Source organism: Protomyctophum bolini (genome assembly GCF_963924005.1).
Source record: "Protomyctophum bolini genome assembly, chromosome: 1".
NCBI classification, from domain to species: domain Eukaryota; kingdom Metazoa; phylum Chordata; class Actinopteri; order Myctophiformes; family Myctophidae; genus Protomyctophum; species Protomyctophum bolini.
Window position 1 is genome coordinate 55,248,390 of NC_137862.1, and position 21,690 is coordinate 55,270,079.

Here is a 21,690-nt window from a genome sequence, read left to right on the forward strand (position 1 = left end):
CTACTCCAATTAACCACTATACATCCAAAGTCTCTTCAATGTGTGTCCATAAATTAATCCTGCATCTATATTAGCTTAATGTAAAAAAAAGAGCTAAAAAGCTAAAAAAATAAATACCTATCTAAGTTCTAAGTTCTGTATTTTAGTCAAAACAACGTCTGAATATTAACTGAATTAAGAAACCTTATATAAAATGTAACACTGCATTTATTCAGCCCATGCAGCTGAGTCCCGGGCCGCCCACAGCCATAGCAGGTAGGCCTATATGCATACGCCATACTGTACATTTTAATTTAGACTGTACTACGTGCGACACCTGCATGCTTACGTTACGGCGAAGCACAAATCACGCCCAGTTCATACCGGACGCGTCGGTCGGTGAATCATTTGATTATAGCTACATTTTCCCCTCATTTCGCCGCGCGTTCACGCACGGCCAATGCGCGGTCACGCTGATCCAGCAGGGCTGCATGCTGCGGGCAGGCCAGCAGCTGCAGACTAGAGAACAGAACAGAACAACGAAGGAAGGAACGGAGGAGCGGAGCACTGCGGTGAGGTGACTAGAGCAGCAGTCTGCATGCACGGGGGAAGAACCAACGCTTCACTGCTGGACTGCATGACTTCTGCACGAAAGGGGTAATGCTTGTATTTGTAAAGAGGAACCAAACGGGACCCGCGGTGCTTTATCCCGGGGACCAACTGCAACGCATTTAGCAGATTGAATACTAGTAATACTGTTGTAAACTGAAGTGTGCCGATGATTTGTGGCGTGCGCGGCGCGCCTCCTGCTCGGTTGTCCACACGGCGTGAAGAAGAGCGCCTGGCTGTCATCGGCGTCGCTGCTGCTCTGCAGATCCTGTCTGTCTGTCTGCACTCTGCGTCTGCGGTGATAAACAACACAGCCAGAGTTATGGTGGGGCAGGCGGGGGGTTAATCTATCAGTTTACAATACATAATTATGATATGCCGCCTGAACCGCGAGGGACTGTCCTTTTGGCTCCTTAATGTAAACGTACCGAACTGAAATGAGATCGATGGTGGTGTGCCGGGGTTTGTTTTCTGAAAGTATAAACCTAGGTGGTTTCGTTAGCACTAGACAACAGTGCGCGGTGTTTAATTCTTATCTTGGCAGTTGTGGAGAGTATCTGCAGACGAACCGGCCCGGGAGCGTATCATGGGGCTCTATATGGACAGTCTACTGTATTTCCATGAGGATTCAATGGTTAGTGTTCTTGGGTTGACCACCAGGTCAATCAAAATGGACAGCCAGCCCCCGGTGCCGCAGAGTGTGAAACATCGCATGGAAACGCGACTAGTTGCCCGTCAACCTCACACAGACATGTCACTGGAGAAGGGTCTGCAGGCTGCAGGTGGAACTGTTACCGTAGTGTAGTGTAGTAGGCTACTGCAGGGTTTTACAGAATTATCTTTTACATCCCTTGACTGTTACCATAGTTAAAAGTAACCTTTAAACACTACAGCCTTCTTTTGTAGCATATCTTGATGTTCTTGTGGGTATTGGTATTGTACTTTTTTTTGTGATATATAATAACTTAGATACCAGTATTCTTTCTTTTGTAATAACCTTATAATTGCTTAAGCTGTTGTCCCATCCATTTTGGTTTTAGGTTTCACTGACAACGTTTAAAATATAGAGGGGTAAATTTCACATTGTTCTGGCAGAAGTATTCCACACAGTGTCTCATGGGCTCTTGTTTACAGTCTGTTTGCTGATACTGATATCTCCTGTTGATCCTTCCTTGGATGTCATAGAAACGTGGGTGTGGCTGATCACAGACACTACAACGAAACACTCAGCCAGATACAATACTTTGCCGTGAACAAGCTCATTCCGTTTGTTTGACCATACTTTCATTCACCCCCCCTTTGTGTGTTTTTTTAAACCTGCAGGACCTGCTTTCAGAGGCTTCTTACAGTATACAAAAAACAGGACTTTCTACTCAGCAGCTGGAAAGGCAGCACTTGATCCATGTACTGTAAACTTCACTGGAAAAGGGACTGGGTGGAGGCAAAGCAGTAGCAGTGCACATTTAAGTTTTCAGTGAATGATCCTTGAAAACTTCCACGGACACGGTGAGAGAATGGGAGACGACAGAGGAACATAATAGCAACACAGAGGACCTCTGGATAGAGACATTGAACCTTGAACCCGTAAGCTTTTATCTGTGTGGGGGATGTGGAACCCATAGGACTACCCATCGGATGAGAAAAGTACCAGCTTGTGTCTGTGGAGAGAAACTAAAGTCTCATTTTAAAATGGGTAACAACTTTTTTTTGGTTTTCAAGATCCACAGAGGGTAACGTCACTGTGGAAATACAGTGTGATTAGATTTGTCCTGGATGTTGGTATATATATGCACTGTCTGTCTCCTCCGCCCGTCGCTGCAGCAAACATGGACTCCATCATCAGCTCCACTAGGACATACTGCAGTCACCAACCGATGCCATCCAAAGAGCTCTGAGCTGAACAAAGGCTGCCTGGATGGAGATATGCGACTGCTGTAAACCTGCAGTTTATCTTTCTGTATTCGACAAATGTCTGAAGTGAGGAGGATGCCTGCTGCGTCGTGCTTTGGAAGAGCGGATCCGAGGGACGGGTCGTCCACGTCACGCTCGGAGATCCACAGAAGACGTGTGTCGCCACCGCTCCGCTCCTCCTCCTTCCTCGTCCTCTCCCTCGTTCTTCTCCTCTCGTCGGCCGCTTCTCCCGCTCTGTCCATCCACGTGGAGACGGCGGCGGAGAGCCACAGTGAGTTCACGTGCGAGCCCATCAGACTCAGGATGTGCCAGGACCTGACCTACAACACCACCTTCATGCCCAACCTGCTCAACCATTATGACCAGCAGACGGCCGCACTGGCGATGGAGGTAGGCTGTGTGTGTGTGTGTGTGTGTGTGTGTGTGTGTGTGTGTGTGTGTGTGTGTGTGTGTGTGTGTGTGTGTGTGTGTGTGTGTGTGTGTGTGTGTGTGTGTGTGTGTGTGTGTGTGTGTGTGTGTGTGTGTGTGTGTGTGTGTGTGTGTGTGTGTGTGTGTGTGTGTGCGCGTGCGTGCCTGTGTCCTCTTAACAGTGTCCTAAATGTATGTGCTCGATTTATTGAACTTGCAGCAGCTGGGCTGTTTTCTGCACATTAGCAAAATAGGGGAGACCAACCAGATAGTTCTAACGTTACTGAGAGGTCACTGCAGTTCAACTGAAAGTTCACGCTTTGCTACGTCGGATGAGACAGGCTAATCATGTTACAGCAACAAGGCTGCAGCATGCACTTCATGTACACATTCTACAGTATTGCATACTGTTCTATACTGTGCCGTCCCTCCACCCTTTCTGACACTGACTTGTCTTTATTATTCCCACATTTGTACTGGCTGCTCATTGACTTTTTAGACAGATGCTACCTACTGTACCAGTATGTTAGTTTAGATAGAGTAGAGTAGATGATGGGGTAACATAATGTTAGTAGATTATTACTTCTAGGAAAGGCAGTGGGCCCGCCAGTCACAAACCACAAGTATTGTATGTTTTTACTGTGATCCTAAAAATCTCATAATCACTACAAACTTGTCTGGTTATCCCAGTTACTTTATAGCATAATACTTGTTCTCTTCCCACTCTAAATCCTGGAACAGTTCCCTGTTGTTGGTTTATAAATGTGCATATACTGTCTTTGCACATTGTCAGCTCTGGATAAGAGCCTACATTGTAAATTGATCGTAAATTGCACTGTAGTTAGCGCGGATGTTTTTGTTTTAATCACAAATGCATACAGGCATGTGACATTATATCCTCATGCCAAATATACAGTTACAGAATTATTGTCGAGCTGAGTTTTGTTTTTACTAATCTCAAATCTGAAATATTTATTTGCAAAGTATTTAATAATACCATCCATGATGAATGCTTGTTGATCAAATACTGGATGTCCCCAAATTCTCTCAATACACATGTAATGATGATAATTATCCTATTTGGTCCACCAAATTCTACCAGCCTGTTTGTTGACAAACCTATGAGTAAGCAGGCTGCAAGAAAGGGAGGAAGGTGTGCATTTTGATGCAGACCTCCTTCTTTGAAGACCAAGTGAGGGGTTCAGAATTATTTTTCCAACTCAGAAAGATAATTAAAGTAAATTTTGATCTTTTGACGAGAGTTGTACATTTTGTATTCCCTCACTTGGACTTTCAGCGCTCTTCACTCTGGTACTTCAAAAATGTGTCTGCTAAGATTATTATTGGTTCTGGGAGTCATATCACCCCTGTGCTGGTTGCCCTACATTGTTTTTAAATTAGTTCTATGTATCAGCTTAAAACTATACTGACGTTACAATAATAACGTTTTAGGCATTGCATGGCGTGGCTCTGAAGGATATTATTGATTACCACTTAACTTATTGTGTACTTTAAAACCCATTTTGGGCGGGAACCCGTTTTGGTGTTTTAAACATTGTTATAATTTAGCTATTGAAAAAAAGCAGATCTACAAGCTCATAGCGTGCCACGGAGTGGCGCGCTACGAGCTTGTAGGTCTGCTATTTTCTTTAAATCGTGAAAATATTTATTTCAGAAAACTTTTAGAAGATTTTCTTTACATTTTGAGGTCAGGCCTATAAATTCAGACCACTACAAATTTATTTATTTCTAATGCTTAATTTATGCTCTCGGACTCTGTATGATGGCGTTATGTGGTGAAAAAATAGCAGATGCGAATATCAATTATCCATTGGGCTTAAAAAATACTTTGGTCTCTGCCTGAACTAGATTTAAGACCCAAAGTATGGGTCCTGCTAGTTGTGCCAAGCATGGTGACCATGTTTGATTGAGCCTTTGGACTCGGGGTGTCCGACAGCATCTGACATGAAGGTTGAGCTTAAGGCCATAGCTCATGTCCTTTTAAATCCACCTTAAAACATTTGTTTTAAAACTTTAATGTTTGAAGCCAGTGCCATGTCTTGATTTCTGTCTTCAATTGTTTCCAAAAACGGCTACAGACCATATAGTTTTCAACATCTTGAGCCGGTACATTTTTGAATGAATCACCCCAAAGGGACTAAGTGCTCCAGTCCAGTTTAATGATTTTCTTGGAGCCGAAGAAACATTAATTTAATTTCAAATTAAAAAAGACAACTTAAGTAGCCTGGCTGGGAGTAGCCCAATCATCAATACTGATCATTATTTAATATGCAGGAATTGGTCTAGTAGGTATTGGTGCAGGGAATCTATACATGAGAAAAGACTTAAGAGGATGTCTGCACACAATTTTATTTGCTCCCAGCATGTTTTAACATGCAAGACCAAATCTCATAAATGTACAGACTGCAGAGAGATCAGAACCCTTTACCCATTTAGACCTGAGGACGATTCTACAAATGTCTTCTAAATCCTGACAGTTTTCTGAAAAACCCTATGTTTCTATGTCAGTTGTTTTTTTTAATGTCAAGGACCCCCAAAAATATATTTGGCCGCCGACCCCCATCAGTTAAAAAAATTGCAGACCTACAAGCTCGTAGTGAGGCACTCGGTGCCGTGCTATGAGCTTGTAGATCTGCTTTCTTTTCAATAGATAAAGTATAACAATGCTTAAAACAAATCAATTCATTCATTCACTTGTTCACTTGTCATTCACTTTGTTTATGTTTTATCCTGCACCCGTTGTAAGCTTTCAGATGTGCGCCCCTTGGAATACCTTCCCTAAAAAAACGCCGGGACAACGCTCCACGTGTCCCAAACTCTTCTCTCGTCTGGCTCCAAAACTATGGAATGCACTTCCCATTGCAATCAGAACTGCAGATTCACTCCCAGTCTTCCGCCGCAGTCTGAAAACGCACCTCTTCAGACTCCATCTTAGCCCAATAGCACTTGCCGTAGTACTTGCCCTATAGCCTCGACCTCAGGCGTACTGCATGTAACTTATGTAACTTAAAGGGACACTTCACCCTTTTTGCAAAAAAATATATGTTAATGACGTTTAGAAGCTTTAGATCACTTTCCTGGGGGTATTTATGTGTGTAATATGTGGTTTTAGATATTTTAGATTGTAGCAGTGAGCCTGTTGTCTCTGATGTCATGGACACTGTTCTCACTACCTTCCTGGACTACAATTCCCATAATTCTTTGGTGCACTGCTCCTCCTTGTGGATAGGGGGAGAGCTGTCTTACTGAGACAACATGTAGTCCAGGAAGGAAGTGAGCCCAGTGTCCATGACATCAGAGACAACAGGCTCACTGCTACAATCTAAAATATCTAAAACCACATATTACACACATAAAGACCCCCAGGAAAGTGTTCTAACGCTTCTAAACGTCATTAACATATATTTTTTTGCAAAAAGGGTGAAGTGTCCCTTTAAAGAGCACTTTACGTAGACATGGCACTCTATAGTGTATACACATACAGTATAGTTTCCTTAGATATATATTCCACTGTCAGGTTCTTAGCTTACGTATGATTCATGATGACTATTTTTTATGTTTTGAAACTTGTTTTTTGTTCTTGCTTACTGTAAATCGCTCTGGATTAAGAGTGTCTGCTAAATGCTTAAATTGTAATGCAACTAACTACTGAGTCTGACACATAATGCTCTCACAACAGGGCCATGTCCAATGCATTGAACAATGCAAAACCCACTCTTATCTATGTACATCTTATATTATAAAATAGGGTGCATTTTGCACCCCAAAACTCACGCAATAAAGCAATAAATAATAAATAAAGCAATAAAACAACGACCTCTGCATCCACAGGATGCACTACTGTACTATACTGTACTGTTTGTTATTCTAGTTTATTTTGGCAGCTTTAGTTATAATAACGATTTCTTCTTTGTTTTCTACATGAATATAACCACATTATAACCATATAATATGAAATGGGAGCTGAAATTTGTAAAAATGGCAAAATATGACTCCTATAACATCATTGAAGTGGGACTCATAAAATGTCCCTGGGACTCATCTAAAAGACCATCCCTGCATCCTGGGACTCATTGCATTGAAAACCTAGTTACATCACTGCCAATGGAAAGATCTAGGCACAGACGGATACAGAAAAACATTTAAATATTTGTACTGAAGGCTTATGCATCACATGACATCACAGCAAGACTCAGGGTCCTGGCTGAGTGTTCTCGTGGTAAAATAAGCAAAAGTGCCTCTCGGGGCACAGGTCTCCACCAGGCCAGGTCAGGTTGTGGCCTCATGTTGGCGCTATAATGGGCCAATGTGAAAAGGGTGTCATTTGTTCTTACACCTTTGATGGCAATGGGATGATTTGAGGCATTTTGTTCTAAAAATGTGTTTTGCAAAAAGTCCACCTGTTGGTGGCGCTATATAACAGGCCAATGTGAAAAGCGTGGGATATATTCCTCAGCCTAGTAGGAAAGTGCGTGAAATATTTCACTCTAAATTGCACACTGCGTTCATCATTTGAGACTTTTTGTTCAAAACGGGCCAATCCTGCAAACTTCGAAAGCCAATGTTAGCCAATTAGGATGGAATATGAAATATCGGACAGATCCATCTTGAGCGCATGACTATAGAGATAGTGTGTAACGATTTGCAGGATCTTTGGACAAAATCTGGAGGAGTAATATAAAAAAATGTGTTTTACAAAAGTCAGCCTCCTGGTGGCGCTCTAAAAGGCAGAGGTGAACAATGCAGGTCAAAGGTTTGTCCTTGGCCTGTAGGGAGTGTGCATGCAAAATGTTACCACACTCTCTCTGATTGCCTTCAGCTTGGTGGAGACGAGCTATTCTTCTGTGAATAGTCGAGGCTGTTCTCTATTCACCTGGTTCTCCAACTGCCAGTCGCATGTATTTGGACGAATTAGCAGAATAAGGCACCAGCTGTGTACTCTTGTTGTCATAATTTTGAGACCGGTTCAATGGTTCATGGCCTTTAGTTTAATCTCATCTGTTAATCTCTATCTCGCTCATGTTTCTTTTTTGGTCTGTCAATCTGTTGTTTACTGTAGTGAAGCATAAACTACATGAGGGCGTGAGTGGGTCACTGAACCAAGGTGCTCTCTGAGTGGTTCAGACAAACGCCACAATAAGGTGTTCTGTGATTGGCTAAGAGCTACACATGTTTCTCAGCACTATAGAGAACATTGGTTTTCCAGGTAGTGAATAATAAGGTGCTATGTTACACACACACACGCACACATGCACGCACACGCACACACACACACACACACACACACACACACACACACACACACACACACACACACACACACACACTAGCCATCCTTCTCACGTTTCTGCTCTCCACCTTCTTTGTGAAGAAGGGAGCGAGAGGCACAAGGACTCATGTTGGGTAGAGAAGGGCGTTGCTTGGTAACCGGAGCAGTACAATGATGCTAGTATAGCAACGTCACAGAGGCTACCGTTTTACTATTTGATGTGTTTTTTTTTTTTAACACTTAGGTTCATTTTTTAATGAGATAACGTGGTTCCAGGCCAAACCCGCCGACAGATGGGTGGGAGGTGTATTTGTGGTAGATGGGTGTGTGGGGTGGGGTGGGGACTGGGTGGGGGGTGTATGGGTGGTGCTGTTGACCAGCCTCTTGGCATTCCTGTCGAGGTTTCAAGGTTTTTAAACTGACTTGTTTACAATGCAACTGTTGCAACATAAAGGGTCATCCTTGTACTTTGAGCTACCTCAACATTGTGGATTAATCAAATAAAAAAAGTGAGGGGCGCTCTTATCATCTTACACCATCGAGGAGGTGATTAGGTGATGTAACGATGATGTGAAACGGTGTCAAAACAAACATTAAATTATCTTTATTGTTAAAATTAAAATTTTATGTTTGTATCAGGGACAAGATGATGTAAATTTTCCCTTCATTCGTCAATGCCGTTTTTAAAACAAACATTGAACTAAAAACAAACAATTTCTCTTCATTGTCAATGGCATTTTTAAAACAAACATTGAACTAAAAACAAACAATTTCTCTTCATTGTCAATGGCATTTTTAAAACAAACATTGAACTAAAAACAAACAATTTCTCTTCATTGTCAATGGCATTTTTAAAACAAACATTGAACTGAAAACAAACAATTTCTCTTCATTGTCAATGGCATTTTTAAAACAAACAAACTAAACACAAACATTAAACCTGTATATAGCCTAGGAGGGGCTAGCGCCACTCAAAAATGAATGAATAAATAAGTTAAAACGATAGTGTAATAATAACAAATATAGTAGTAATAGTACAGTACATAGCTATTTATAGTAATTGAAAGATTAACACACATTGAGAGACAGGCACAAGGAAAGGCAGATAGAGAAAGAGAGGGACAGATAAAGAGAGACATAGAGAGGAAGGTTGTGTGGGTGTGGTGCGGTGTGTGCGTGCGTGCGTGCGTGCACGCGCTCAGGCCTACATTAAGTTGACATTGGCATCAGAAAGTCTGGATGTTGAATGCATATTATAGCGGTGGCTTAACTCATGTTGTGCCTGCAGTACAGCAGTAAGCTTATCATTGTGGGATACATTCTATGCACAGCTGTCGATGGCTGTTCAATACCAGATGAACTTGGACGAGGCCAATGGGTTAGCGCAGTGGTTCCCAAACTGTGGTGCGCGCACCCCTTGTGGTGCGCGAGGACCTTCTAGGGCGTGCACGACATGAAAAGGCTAATGGTGGTGGTGGTGCTATGGTTCAATGGTGTTTGATACGTGCACGTAATGTGTATGAGGCTTAAGAGTGTAACCGTTTGATTGCCTCCCTCCCCCCCAACACAAGTGTTTGGTCTAACCACGTGACTTACTTTGGAAAAGCATTGCGGCGGCCATGAAACACAGACGGAACACAGAATGATGTAGTATGCAGAACATATACACACATTTGACATAACACAAAGAACAAGACAATTTACATACATGAAGACAAGAGCAATATCCGCCGCCTAGATTACCCCGTGGCTACTACAACTCCTGATTTAGCCTCAAAGTCGACTAGTGGACAAAGGACCTCTTTAGTCTGACCTTATTGTATGTTTGTTGAATGTTCGTTTGATATGTGTGTATGAGGCCTACTCCCTGACTGTAATGTCACACTGTACACACAACTCTCAGAGTTACAAATGGATACATTAACACTAAGGATTTTACTGTACAATTTACAATTACAATTTAGGCATTTAGCAGATGCTCTTAACCCAGAGCGTCTTACATTAAGCAAGAACAAAAAAGCATGGCAATACATCACTTTATGTACATGACAAGTGTGGTGTGGTGTGGTGTGTGTGTGTGTACGCGCGCAAGGCGCAGGCCTACTGTGTGGCTATACATTCTGCTCGTTTTAATCACAGAGCATGTTTTATGTGCTCTGAGCTCATGTGAAAACCACATGAATGTGACTAACGGCCGTAATGGCCCTCTGTTGTGTTTAGCCATAAGAGGGATTTGATGTCTCCTGTTAAAACATGCAGCCTTGATGAGAGAGAGAATAATTTCACCTGCTGTCAAACAGAGAGAGAGAGAGAGAGAGAGAGAAAAAAACCTTTCATCTCCAAAAACGCACAGGAACCGAGAAATAAAATGACAAGCATGCAGTTTTAGATTTTGCACAGCGCGGTTCTGAACGGGCTCCGAGGCTGTCGGAGTCATGCTGTATACTGTACGAGCTCAGCTCGGCAAAGCTGATGAAAGACAGTCGACTTTCAGATCAGCTTAGATTCCCCCGGCGTCGTGTCAAGACACGCCTCGTCCGGATCCAGAAGAGTCTAGTTATTGAACTTGTTTCGACCCCGGGGGAAACATGGACGCTCGTAACCGACACCCTGGCAGTAGATAAGAAGACCAGCGTCTGTTGTCTGCTCTGACCTGGCCTGGCTCAGTGGGAGACAGGAAATGGAATAATATCTCTCATGGGATACCAGCTTCACAGTGTATATATATATAAGGCTATAGCTTTTGGGTGCATGTGTGGTAGATGTGGAGATAGTTATAAAACATAATAATTAGGATTCGGACTAAGGTGCGACAGATAATGGAACTAATCGATTTAATTGATTATAAAAAAAATCATTTATTTTCTAGAATAGCGAAAATAGCAGATCCTCAACCTCGCAACGTTATGGGATGTGTTGTGAATGTGTTGTGAGCCTCAGATTGTCGATCGGATATTTATGCAATTTTTTTTCTCGATACAGTTATTATTATTATTATTATTATTATATCATGATCAATCATTATTATTCAGTACTGAAAAAGTAATCAACAGATGTGTCACTAAGAAAATTATCGGTAGTTACAGCCCTAATAACAATAATGTTTTCTGACTAATCTTTTGCGTAAATAATCTTTTAATCCATTGTCATATCCTTCATTGTATTTCGAAAGTGTTCATGTTGGTCTACCATACCAGCCCTGACTGCACATAACCTGACATGTAACAGAGACTACTGGAACTGGACCAGCATTTAGGCTTGAATCTCATCCATTTTTCAGTGACTTATTGTTTCCGGTATAGCATCCTGTGGTAATGATGCACATAAGGACACGGCAGAGTAAAACTATTTTGTCACCTGTTCTTGTAGCCCATGTTAAATGAACCCTCACATAATCACTGCTCCCAGAGCAACTGAGCAGGAAGGCAACTGGACTAACAGCTGGATGTTCTGACTCCCCAAAAAAATGGTGATCTAGTGTTGACATTCTGCACTTACGTAAACCCGTTGGGGGAGCATCAGCATATTATCTATCCAAATACAAATTGACGTTTCATCAACCGTAGTTTAACGTCAACAGAAATATTGACTATATTTATTTTAAAAGTAGCTACATTTCAGTGCCTTAAGTTTGGATGGTAGGTATAGGTCATTGACTTCACTCATCATGCCTAATCAGAATCTGTTTATTGGCCAGGCATGTTCACATACTTGGTGCGTTGCTCTCACACAAAAGGAAAGAAATTATCTGCATTTCCTTTTACCCAATAAAGCGCTTTAAATGTGTGTTCACACAGCGATGGTGGAGACTACCATTCAAGGTGCCGGCCGGGTCCTATTGGGTTATGTTCATTGTCTTGCTCAAGGACATTTTGACCAGATGCCAGGAGGAGCTGGGGATTGAATCAGAAACCCTGACCTCCACCTCCTGAGCCAATGCCGACCACCTCAGACAAGTCACGTGACGGTGTCATCTATTGTTCAGTAGTCTTGCGTATAGCCAAACGATCGGAGTTCTATGTCTGGTGACACGTGAATTCAGTCCATAACGCTGGGTGGGTGGAACGAATTTAGTCATTTTAAGAGTAACGGCTTCACAGAACCATGTGCAGAGACTTTAGGACGTTGGTTGCTTCATGGTACGGTATCAATATTGTTTTTCAAAGCAATGGGCGTAAGTTTGTTACTGCTGGTTTTCTCCAGCGTCCAAACCAAATACTTATGAATTTAGATTTCCCCAGACAGACGAAGTATAGGCAAAGTTCTCTGAACATAATGACTACGCATGACTGACTGACTGATAAAAATGTAGCAATAATATTTGTCAACTTATGTTACAGGTTTTGTTCTGTGTGTCTCTGGCCATGGTTCTATTTATTTCCTGGTCGCTGTGTTGTAAAGCAGAAGCTGCTGTGTTGTTCAGTGAGGTGGAGTGATGAATTTAAAATCTTTCTCAGGTGTTTCATCATGACTGTTCTCCTGGTGTGGCGTTTTGGTTTGTTTGGAGATCTCCTGAAGTTTATGTGCTTAAATTAGGGCTGGGTGATATGACTTCAAATCGATAACTTGATTATCTAAAACATTTGTCTCAATTGACGATTAATGAACAATTGTGAAAATAGCCGATCTGCAAACTCACAATGCGTCACAATGCAATGCTTTGTGAGCCTGTGGATTGCCTATTTTTTTGCCGCAGATTTGTGCGGGACCTTCCGGGAGGATATATACCGGTAGATATGCGCGCATGGGGGCATACGCACGTAAATAAATTAGAACCGATCCTATTTTTAGAGCACGCGTAAGGATGGCCCGCGGTATCCGTGCGTCTGGTGTAGCTGGTATCATTGACATATATTGGTCCTATCCAAACGCACTGTACGCGCGCAGTAAACGCATACGCACGTGCGCAAAATTGCCTGGTGTAGCTTGGCCGTCAGTCTAAATGGGATAGCACAACAAAATAATCATTTAGGGCATTCCACGCTTGGGTGGCAGTGCTGTTGAAGTCTGTTATTGGTTTTAAATAAATAGTTTTAGTTTTATAATATAAGCTACGGCTGGGCAACAAAAATAAAACTATGTATTATGTATAATGTAATATTATTACATTATGCTGTGTGTGTGTGTGGGTCACTGCCATCACTTTCTCCTCTTGCTGCTAGCATCTAATTTGACCACTGTATTGTGAGTGAGGATGATTGGCAGATGAGGTTAGATTTCCTATGATTTTGAGTGACACAGGTTATGATAATTGCGAAGGCTACTACACGCTAAGATTTCTCTTGTGTGAGTGTGTGTAGTTGATGGCCTGGGCCAATGGCTAACTGTGTGTGTCTGTGTTTGTGCGCGCGCGTATGTGTATGCGTGTGTGTGATTGACAGTAGACGCTAATGGTGCCAGCTGTCATCTCTCACCAGTGCTAACTAGCCGCTAATCTTTCCCTCCACTCCACAATGGAGACATTGATTCTGACAGAGCTGCTATTCTCTGTCGCTGCACAACACTACTCAATTAAACCTGAGAGAGTGAGAGAGAGAAAGAAAGAATGGAATGGATGGAAGTGGAACGGAATGAAGAGGGGGGCAAAAAAAAAACAGGCGAAGTGGCTTGTGTGTGTGTGTGTGACTGTGTGACTGTGTGTGTGTGTGTGTGTGTGTGTGTGTGTGTGTGTGTGTGCGCGCGCGCACGCGGGCAATAGGTCTTTCTCGTGTGCTCGCGGGCGTGTGTGTGGTCGCTGAAATGAGTCCTTTAGAAACAATGGACCACACAATACAGGCACAGCTCATAATGCATCCCCTCCTCTTGCAGTGTATGTATGTGTGTTTTCTCCATATGGTTCCCCCCGAGGGTACAGGTTATTACATTACTTTACTGTGTGTGTGTGTGTGCGCGTGTGTGTGTGTGCGTGCGTGCATGTGCGAGAAATAACCAGTGCATGTTTATTTGAATCCTAGACTAGTGTGAGTTTGTATGCAGTCTAGGTCAAGGTCGTGTGTGTGTGTGTGTGTGTGTGTGTGTGTGTGTGTGTGTGTGTGTGTGTGTGTGTGTGTGTGTGTGTGTGTGTGTGTGTGTGTGTGTGTGTGTGTGTGTGTGTGTGTGTGTGTGTGTGTGTGTGTGTGTGTGTGTGTGTGTGTGTGTGTACGTGTCTGTTTAAAACGTAATTCAAGTAATTTTCAGATTAGAACAGTTCTCTCTTTGTGTATTCTGATTTCACACAATCCAAACACTGAACAGATACATGCAGGCAGGCACACTGAGGATGGAGTAAAAAGCAAGTCAAAAACAGGCAGAATAATTATAATAATTATTATTATTATTAGAATTATTCCTATCGGCTAAATACAATGTGACAGGCGATACATACTGTCTGAGACTACCCATTTCTTTGGTGCTGGATAGTGAAGTTACATGCTGATGCACCCATTAACAATCATAAAACACACCCTTTTACAGCTGTGTGTTTGAAAGTTTGCGTGCGTGTGCACATACCACCTGATTCCGAGTGATGATTGGTTAGTAGCTCTATTATACGGTAGCACCAGAAGGGGCACAGATAATGTCCATATACACACTCCTGAAAACAAATCAATTAAATAATAAAACGATTCTATATTCAGCAACAAAACACAGAAGAAAATATCATAGACAACAAGCACTTCCTTTTCGAAACCAGCTACAGTTTTGCCTTCGAGACAGCATGTGTGAGTCGGGACTTATGCAAGTTATACAAAATGCAATGTATATACAATTAATCTAAGAGTGCAAATTCTGGCATTTCTGTTTAGCAAATCTTTAGTTAGGTTACGTTTGACTGCTTTGATAAACTCAACGGACATCTGTTTTGTTTCTTTCTTTTTGCCTATAATATTAATGCTCTCAAAAAGAAAGTTTAATATCGCATCAAATTTACAATTTTAATATAATGTGCAAATCACTGCACAGAAAAGAGCACAGTCTCTAAGCAACTAAATTGACTGTGTGCTAATGCATATACGGTCTCTCCAAAATCCGTTAAAAAAAGGCTTTTATTTGGACTCATGGGCACATTCCGTACGAGGGGAGGGATGGAAGGTGGAGTTTCGCAATTCGCATGCACGTCGTAGATCTCGTATAGGTTCCCATAGGAATGAATGTACTAAGCGGAATTAAGGACATCACACAGAGCTCAGTGGAAAACGAGGCGTAAGTCTTCAATAGAGCAGTCTGTGTGTAAAGCAAACAGCTATAGCCAAGCCTACCTTCACATGAGGAAATCCTGGAGCTGTCAATCACACCTCCTTACTTTGTGTGCTAAGGCTATAGGCTGTCGACGCCTACAGTATGTCTCTGGTTCCCAAACGCTGGCTCGGGACCCATTTGTGGGCCGAGGACACATTTTTATGGATCCCTTATTTTTTTTTCCGTTTCCTACATTTAGTTTTTAATTTATTTCAAAACATTTTCAAAAAAACATTCCCAAAAAAGCATTTTTTTTTCATGATTTCAAAACCAATTCAATGATTTTGTTTGTTCATTAATATAATAAATATGAAAATTAATTCAAAATATTCGATCATCTCCTATTCCTTTTTTTTGTGCAGGCCTTTTTTTATTTCTTATGTGAAAGGACTGGTCTTTTTAAGAGTCTATGAATAGGAAGGAGGTTTAATTAAGTAGGCTAATTTGATCATAATGAGATGTTTGCCTTAAAACAGGGTTTAACACTGCGACTCAAGTTAGCGGTGGCCTAAGGGTTAGAGGAGCGCCCTTGTTGCCGAAAGGTTGCCGGTTCGATTCCCCGGAGGAAAGATCTGGGTGGGGAAGTGATTGTTACCACTCACCCAACACTGCTGAAGTGCCCTTGAGCGAGGCACTGTGTGTGTGTGTGTGTGTGTGTGTGTGTGTGTGTGTGTGTGTGTGTGTGTGTGTGTGTGTGTGTGTGTGTGTGTGTGTGTGTGTGTGTGTGTGTTGCTGAAAATGAGCACCTGTGCTCAGCTACTTCCCTGGGTAAATAAATAATTAAAAAAAGTTAACACAATATTTTCCACACACGCAACGTCTCAGGATTCGTGCTCGCAACCACCTTTGCCAAAACGAGATCTCTCGGTTTGTTTAATGTAATTTAATCCGGAATTAATAGTATTTATTTACCATTTTTTTGCAGCCCCCGTTAGCCACCCGTGGTGTGAAGTCATCAAATATCCAAAATCTCCTCGTGCACGTGCACGTGCATGCGATCTAAAGCATTTTAGGGCTCAGATTGAGATAAAGGACCATGTTGTTTAGAGCTTGATGAAGTATTAATTCGAGGTCGCTCTATATGAAATATAATAGTCCCGGGCGGCAGATCATATGGCCGTGAATGAGCCTGGAGTCCAAATGCCCAAATTCCCGGGTCGGCCGGATGGGGACTCTTCTTCTGTGTTTATGTCGGGCATTTCACTGGCACTATAGCTTCACGTTACCGCCTATATCGTAGCAGGATGGAACCGGTGAAGTTGCCCCCCCCCCCCTTGCAGCCCTTTTCAGGTATTCATGCCTTGTCTGGCCTTGTGCTCTGGGACAGGCGAGACATTAGAGAGAACCAAACACATTTCGTTTCATTTGATTATTTTCCTTGTAAAAACTAAAAAAAAGGAGAGTTTTTTTTAAAACCCATTCTGGGCGGGAAACCCTTTTGGTGTTTTATACCCCCTCAGGCCCGGGAACCCATTTTTGGGTTCTGTACAGTATTTCAAAAAAGTACAAAGAGTTGATGCTGCTATATAAATATTTGAAGTTTTTCAGAGAACTTGGGTCAGGCTTTAGAAGGCGTTTTTTTTTAGAATCGGCCTTAGGCCGCCTAAATGGGTTAAACTTTCTCACTGACGGAACATGAAAAGGATTTGCCTGGGGATGAACTGAACTCAAATTAAACCTTTAAAATTGACCCCAATTAGAGCTCCCACACATCCTCTACTTTCAAATTCATTGATGGGAGGGGGGGGAGGGGGGGGGGGGGGGATAGAGTAAAGTAGTTGTTGCGTTTGATCATATTTAATCAGATGTTACATGAGGATGGAGAGGAGGTGGACGTACAACAAAGGTTCAGGACGGGTCCAGACTTGATCCCACGATGTCAGAAGCACCTTAATGTGCCTCAGCCGGCTGAGCTACGCTGAGGACCAACCGGAGGGGTTTAGGAAGTGGCTTTATTGTTTATATGTGTGAGAGAGTCGGAACGAGAGAGAGAGAGAGAGAGAGAGAGAGAGAGAGAAGGGGGGTGAAAGTGACAGGAAAAGAAGGAAAGAAAGAAAGAAAGGAAGAAAGAGGGGTGGCAGAAAGGGAGGCTGGGAGGACAGAAAAAGGAGCAAGCCAGTAAAGGCAGAGTGACAGGTCTGCAAATGTGTTTGTGTTCCTCTCAGCATGAGGCCCTGTCGCTCAACAGGCCAGCAGGTCCACCGTCCACAACTGTGTGTGTGTGTGTGTGTGTGTGTGTGTGTGTGTGTGTGTGTGTGTGTGTGTGTGTGTGTGTGTGTGTGTGTGTGTGTGTGTGTGTGTGTGTGTGTGTGTGTGTGTGTGTGTGTGTGTGTGTGTGCGTGTGCGTGTGCGCGCGCGCGTGTGTGGCTTTTTAAATATATATTTTTTATCCCACGATTTTGTAACCCATTTTTCACCCCTGTGTCAATCATCTACTGTGATCCTGGGCTCTACACACCCTCCGCCAACCTGGGGAGAGCAACGGACTTAACTCATGCTTCCTTCATGCTTGAGTGTCCAAGTTGCTCCTTTACACCTGACAGGGGGGACTTTCCCTGGTTGGACGTAGCGCGTGGAAGGAACACGTTATTCCAACCAGTTCCTTTCCCCCCCGGCTGGCCAGGGGGAGGCAGTTTAGAGACCAGGATTACTGCATGTTTTTGTGAGGGTACCTACCCTAGGGGACACGGGGAGAACATGCAAACTCCACACAGAAAGGCCCTTTCGCCAACCCCGCCTTCGGGTACGGGCACTGATGACGCGGAGGAGGAAACACGCCGCCAGCACCCACAGTGCCCCGAGCGGGAATCGAACCCAGGACCTTCTAGCTGTTGTGTGGCTTACTGTAAATCGTCGTGGTTTAACTCTTAATCCACCACCATTAATTAATAGCGTACTGCCAGGGTTTTATTGCGCCTAACACTTACTTTGAAGAGCCAAATATCCGTAATCGCATGTTATACAGTGACAAACTGCGTGCTGTGTGTGGTGTCTTGACCAGTCGTTGTTGTTGTCTCGGTCGGTGAAACGGCCCCCTCAATGTCGTCTCTGAGATACAGGGCTTTGAATGCATGGCTTATAGAATGGAAGTGGATCTTCAAAATGGCCACGGCTTTGTGTTGTTGCGTTAGCAAACGGTGGATAACGATACGATCGGTTTAAAACATGGGTTAAAGAATACGAGAGAAAACGAGAGTCTCGTGTTTGGCGGGCTAGGGTACTAATTTAACCCTGCGTGTCCCTCGTTTCTGGCGGGCTCCGTGTTTGCTAAATGCTTAATTGTAAAGTGCGTGGGTGCGTACGTGCGTGTGTGTCAGAAGAAAAAATGCGTTGTTCATTTCTAACTTATTGATTGACCAGGTTGTCCCTGAAGCACCACCAGCTGTAGGAGCTTACAGGACCACTCTGCAATGTTTTATCAATTTTTAATATTATTGTACAGTCAAGTGTTGTATGTGTATTGGCTCTGTCCGTGAAACATTACTCTGATTTACACACAGCATTCCGTATTTGCTTCAAAGATCATCCGACTTGTTCCTACACCCACCCACACACTCTCTGATATGAACAATAAGGAAAAATTAAGGTCCGCTTTAGTAGGAGTTTTGTCCCCTCAGCCATCATCGCGGCATTAAACAAACTGCCCACGTCGATGGGATGGTTCTGTGCACAGTGGGCGTTGTAATCTCTAAACTGGACCCTCGTCTGGTTCTGACAGACGGGTAGTGTAGTGTTTTTTTTTTTTTTTTAATCTGTAGCACTTTGAGATTTGCTTCAAATATAAAGTGCGTTATAAATAAAATTTATTATTATTATTATTATTAGTGTGTGCAGGCCATGGGTGGTGTGTGATAATCCGGTTTGAAGTATTCCTTCGGTACGGTGACTTGCGGCCCGCGGCGGCGGGCCCGGGAGAACAATAACGCGACACGAGACAGTATCACGCTAAAGGTTCACCAAGTTTATTACACAAACAGGGAACATATATAGTGCTGGATCACAATGACGTGATAACAAGATATGAGACATAGAAACGTGACACTGATAATGACTGATAATGCAGCAGGGCTGACGTTGCTGGCGCTGAGATGTCTCTCGTATAGCCTATCCATAAAGTATGCTATATACAGTACAGGCAGTGCACAACACATATCAAGTACACTGTATCTCAAGTACACAGACTAAGATGTACATGGGCAACTCATATACTATAACAGTGGGGACCTCGTGTTTATTTGTGTATCGTCTTGGTGACATGTTTTTTTTTCTTCTGTGCTGTTTTATATATTTTTATTGGGGTTGTTTTGAACAGACATGTTGAAGACGACCGGGAAGATATCCTTTGGGGCCATAACGTTTATTATTATACCTGAAATGGAACATGGACACAGTATATTCCCCTAGTACTAGCCATATATATACACACACACACACACACACACACACACACACACACACACACACACACACACACACACACACACACATATTCTCTATACTCATTCACATTGTTAGATCGGTAAATGACATCCTTCACATTGTTTCAGAAATAATCTCTGTTTTATAGTTTAGTCATATTTATCATGGTTATAGATGAGTCGTATTATAACTCAGTTATGGTTATAGCGTATAGAGTTATAGTTAGACAAACATAACATAATATGCATGAAAGGAAAAAAATGTGAGCAGTATTTCTTTATGCGTGTGCATTTCTGGAGAGTAGCAGATGGGTGGATGGCTTGCTCCCTGCGTGGGTGCAGGTGTGTGGGCGCTGTGAGCATAACACCGCTCCTCATATCAGTCTGTATATAAGACCATAAAAACACTGAGCATTAACATAAATGAAGTGGACATTTTGTATGCCTGTCACAATTGTTACGCAATCTTATCGCAAGATTTCGCAATTATTGGAGATAATCGTTTCCGTGTTGAAAATGTTCATATTATTTTCAAACATTTAGAAAAATTGTGGAGATCACAGTATGTTTCACCACGGTTCTATTTCCACTGATATTAATGGGTTTTTTTTTAAGTAGATTATTTTTCATATCGTTAAATCACAATTATTTGTGTAACAATTTAATATAACCCTAAACGGAAGAAGAAGTTAGAAGTAAGACTAGTGTGTGTGTGTGTGTGTGTGTGTGTGTTTGTGTGTTTGGGTGCAGCATGGTGTGGGATCATCTCTGCCTGGAAGTTAGGTGTGACCAATCCCACATTCCGTAGCTGTCGCTCCATCTTTGTGCATATCTCTATCACTTGTCTCTCTATTCACACCTTAGAGTATATATGAATAGAGACGGCGCCCGGAGGAAACCCTGAGGCGAAATGGACATAGTGGCCAAATTTGGTATTGCAGCGCTGGGCCAGAGCTGGTCCGTTGACTATCATTGCGCACGTTCATTGATGACACGTGTTGAGCGCTGTTTCATGCGTGAACGCGTGCAATGATATAAGGCAACGGCACAGCGCGTTCATGTGTTTGGACCCAATCCATCCCAGAATGCACTGTGCTACGCTCTGGGCTCATATTAGCTTACCGTTGATTTACATGTTAGCGCGGCGGAAAGAATGACTCGTGTCTCCTAATCCAGGGCGCTCTCCGTGGTTATGAACGGATCATTCTGCTCCTCATCCGTCTCTTCCGCAAAAATATGAACGCTTTTTGGATCATATATCGTATGAATTAAAATGATCGCAACGTAAGCTAGCAATGTAAAGTCAACTTTTTTTTAGTAGATTGTTTCCGGGTCATGGCTTTCAGAGTAAAAGTGCTGAGACAACCCCGGCCACCCAGAGCCCCTATTTTGAAGCACTTCCGGCACTGATAGTGTTTAATATATACCCTAAGATTCACACCTGTCTCTGTCCATATCTCTATTTCTTGTCTCTCTCCAATGTCTTTCTCTCCATCTCTCTCTTTCGACCGCTCTTGTTTCTCTGTTTCTCTCACTTGTGGTGGGACATATACTGAAGAGTGTGTGTGCGTGTATGCGTGCGTGCGCCTTTTTTATGTAAATCCACATTCATCTATGTGTGTGTGTGTGTGTGTGTGTGTTGCCCTTTTGACCTTGTTGATACAAGGGCCAATGAGAAGCCTCATGAGTCCACATCACCTGTTGCCATGGTAGTTAAATAGCTTGAGAGGAAGCGAAAGGAATGGCTGATGCAGTGAGAGAAAGCGAGAGAAAGGGGGTGATAAGAACATGTGACTATAGGGGACAGTGTCTGAATGATCAAACTCTGATATGTGAATTAGAACGGAGACGAGCGGA

At 42.8% G+C, this 21,690-nt stretch overlaps 1 protein-coding gene across 1 annotated transcript in view; it reads left to right on the plus strand.

Moving 5' to 3' along the window:
- Nucleotides 1-2,811: 2,811 nt before the first annotated feature.
- Nucleotides 2,812-21,690, plus strand: part of fzd3b (frizzled class receptor 3b) — a 49,396-nt gene continuing 30,517 nt past the window's right edge. The window contains exon 1 of the mRNA XM_080763725.1: nucleotides 2,812-2,889. Within this exon, the coding sequence (XP_080619851.1) occupies nucleotides 2,836-2,889 (54 nt within the window). The 5' untranslated portion in view covers nucleotides 2,812-2,835. The remainder of the gene's footprint in view (nucleotides 2,890-21,690) is intronic.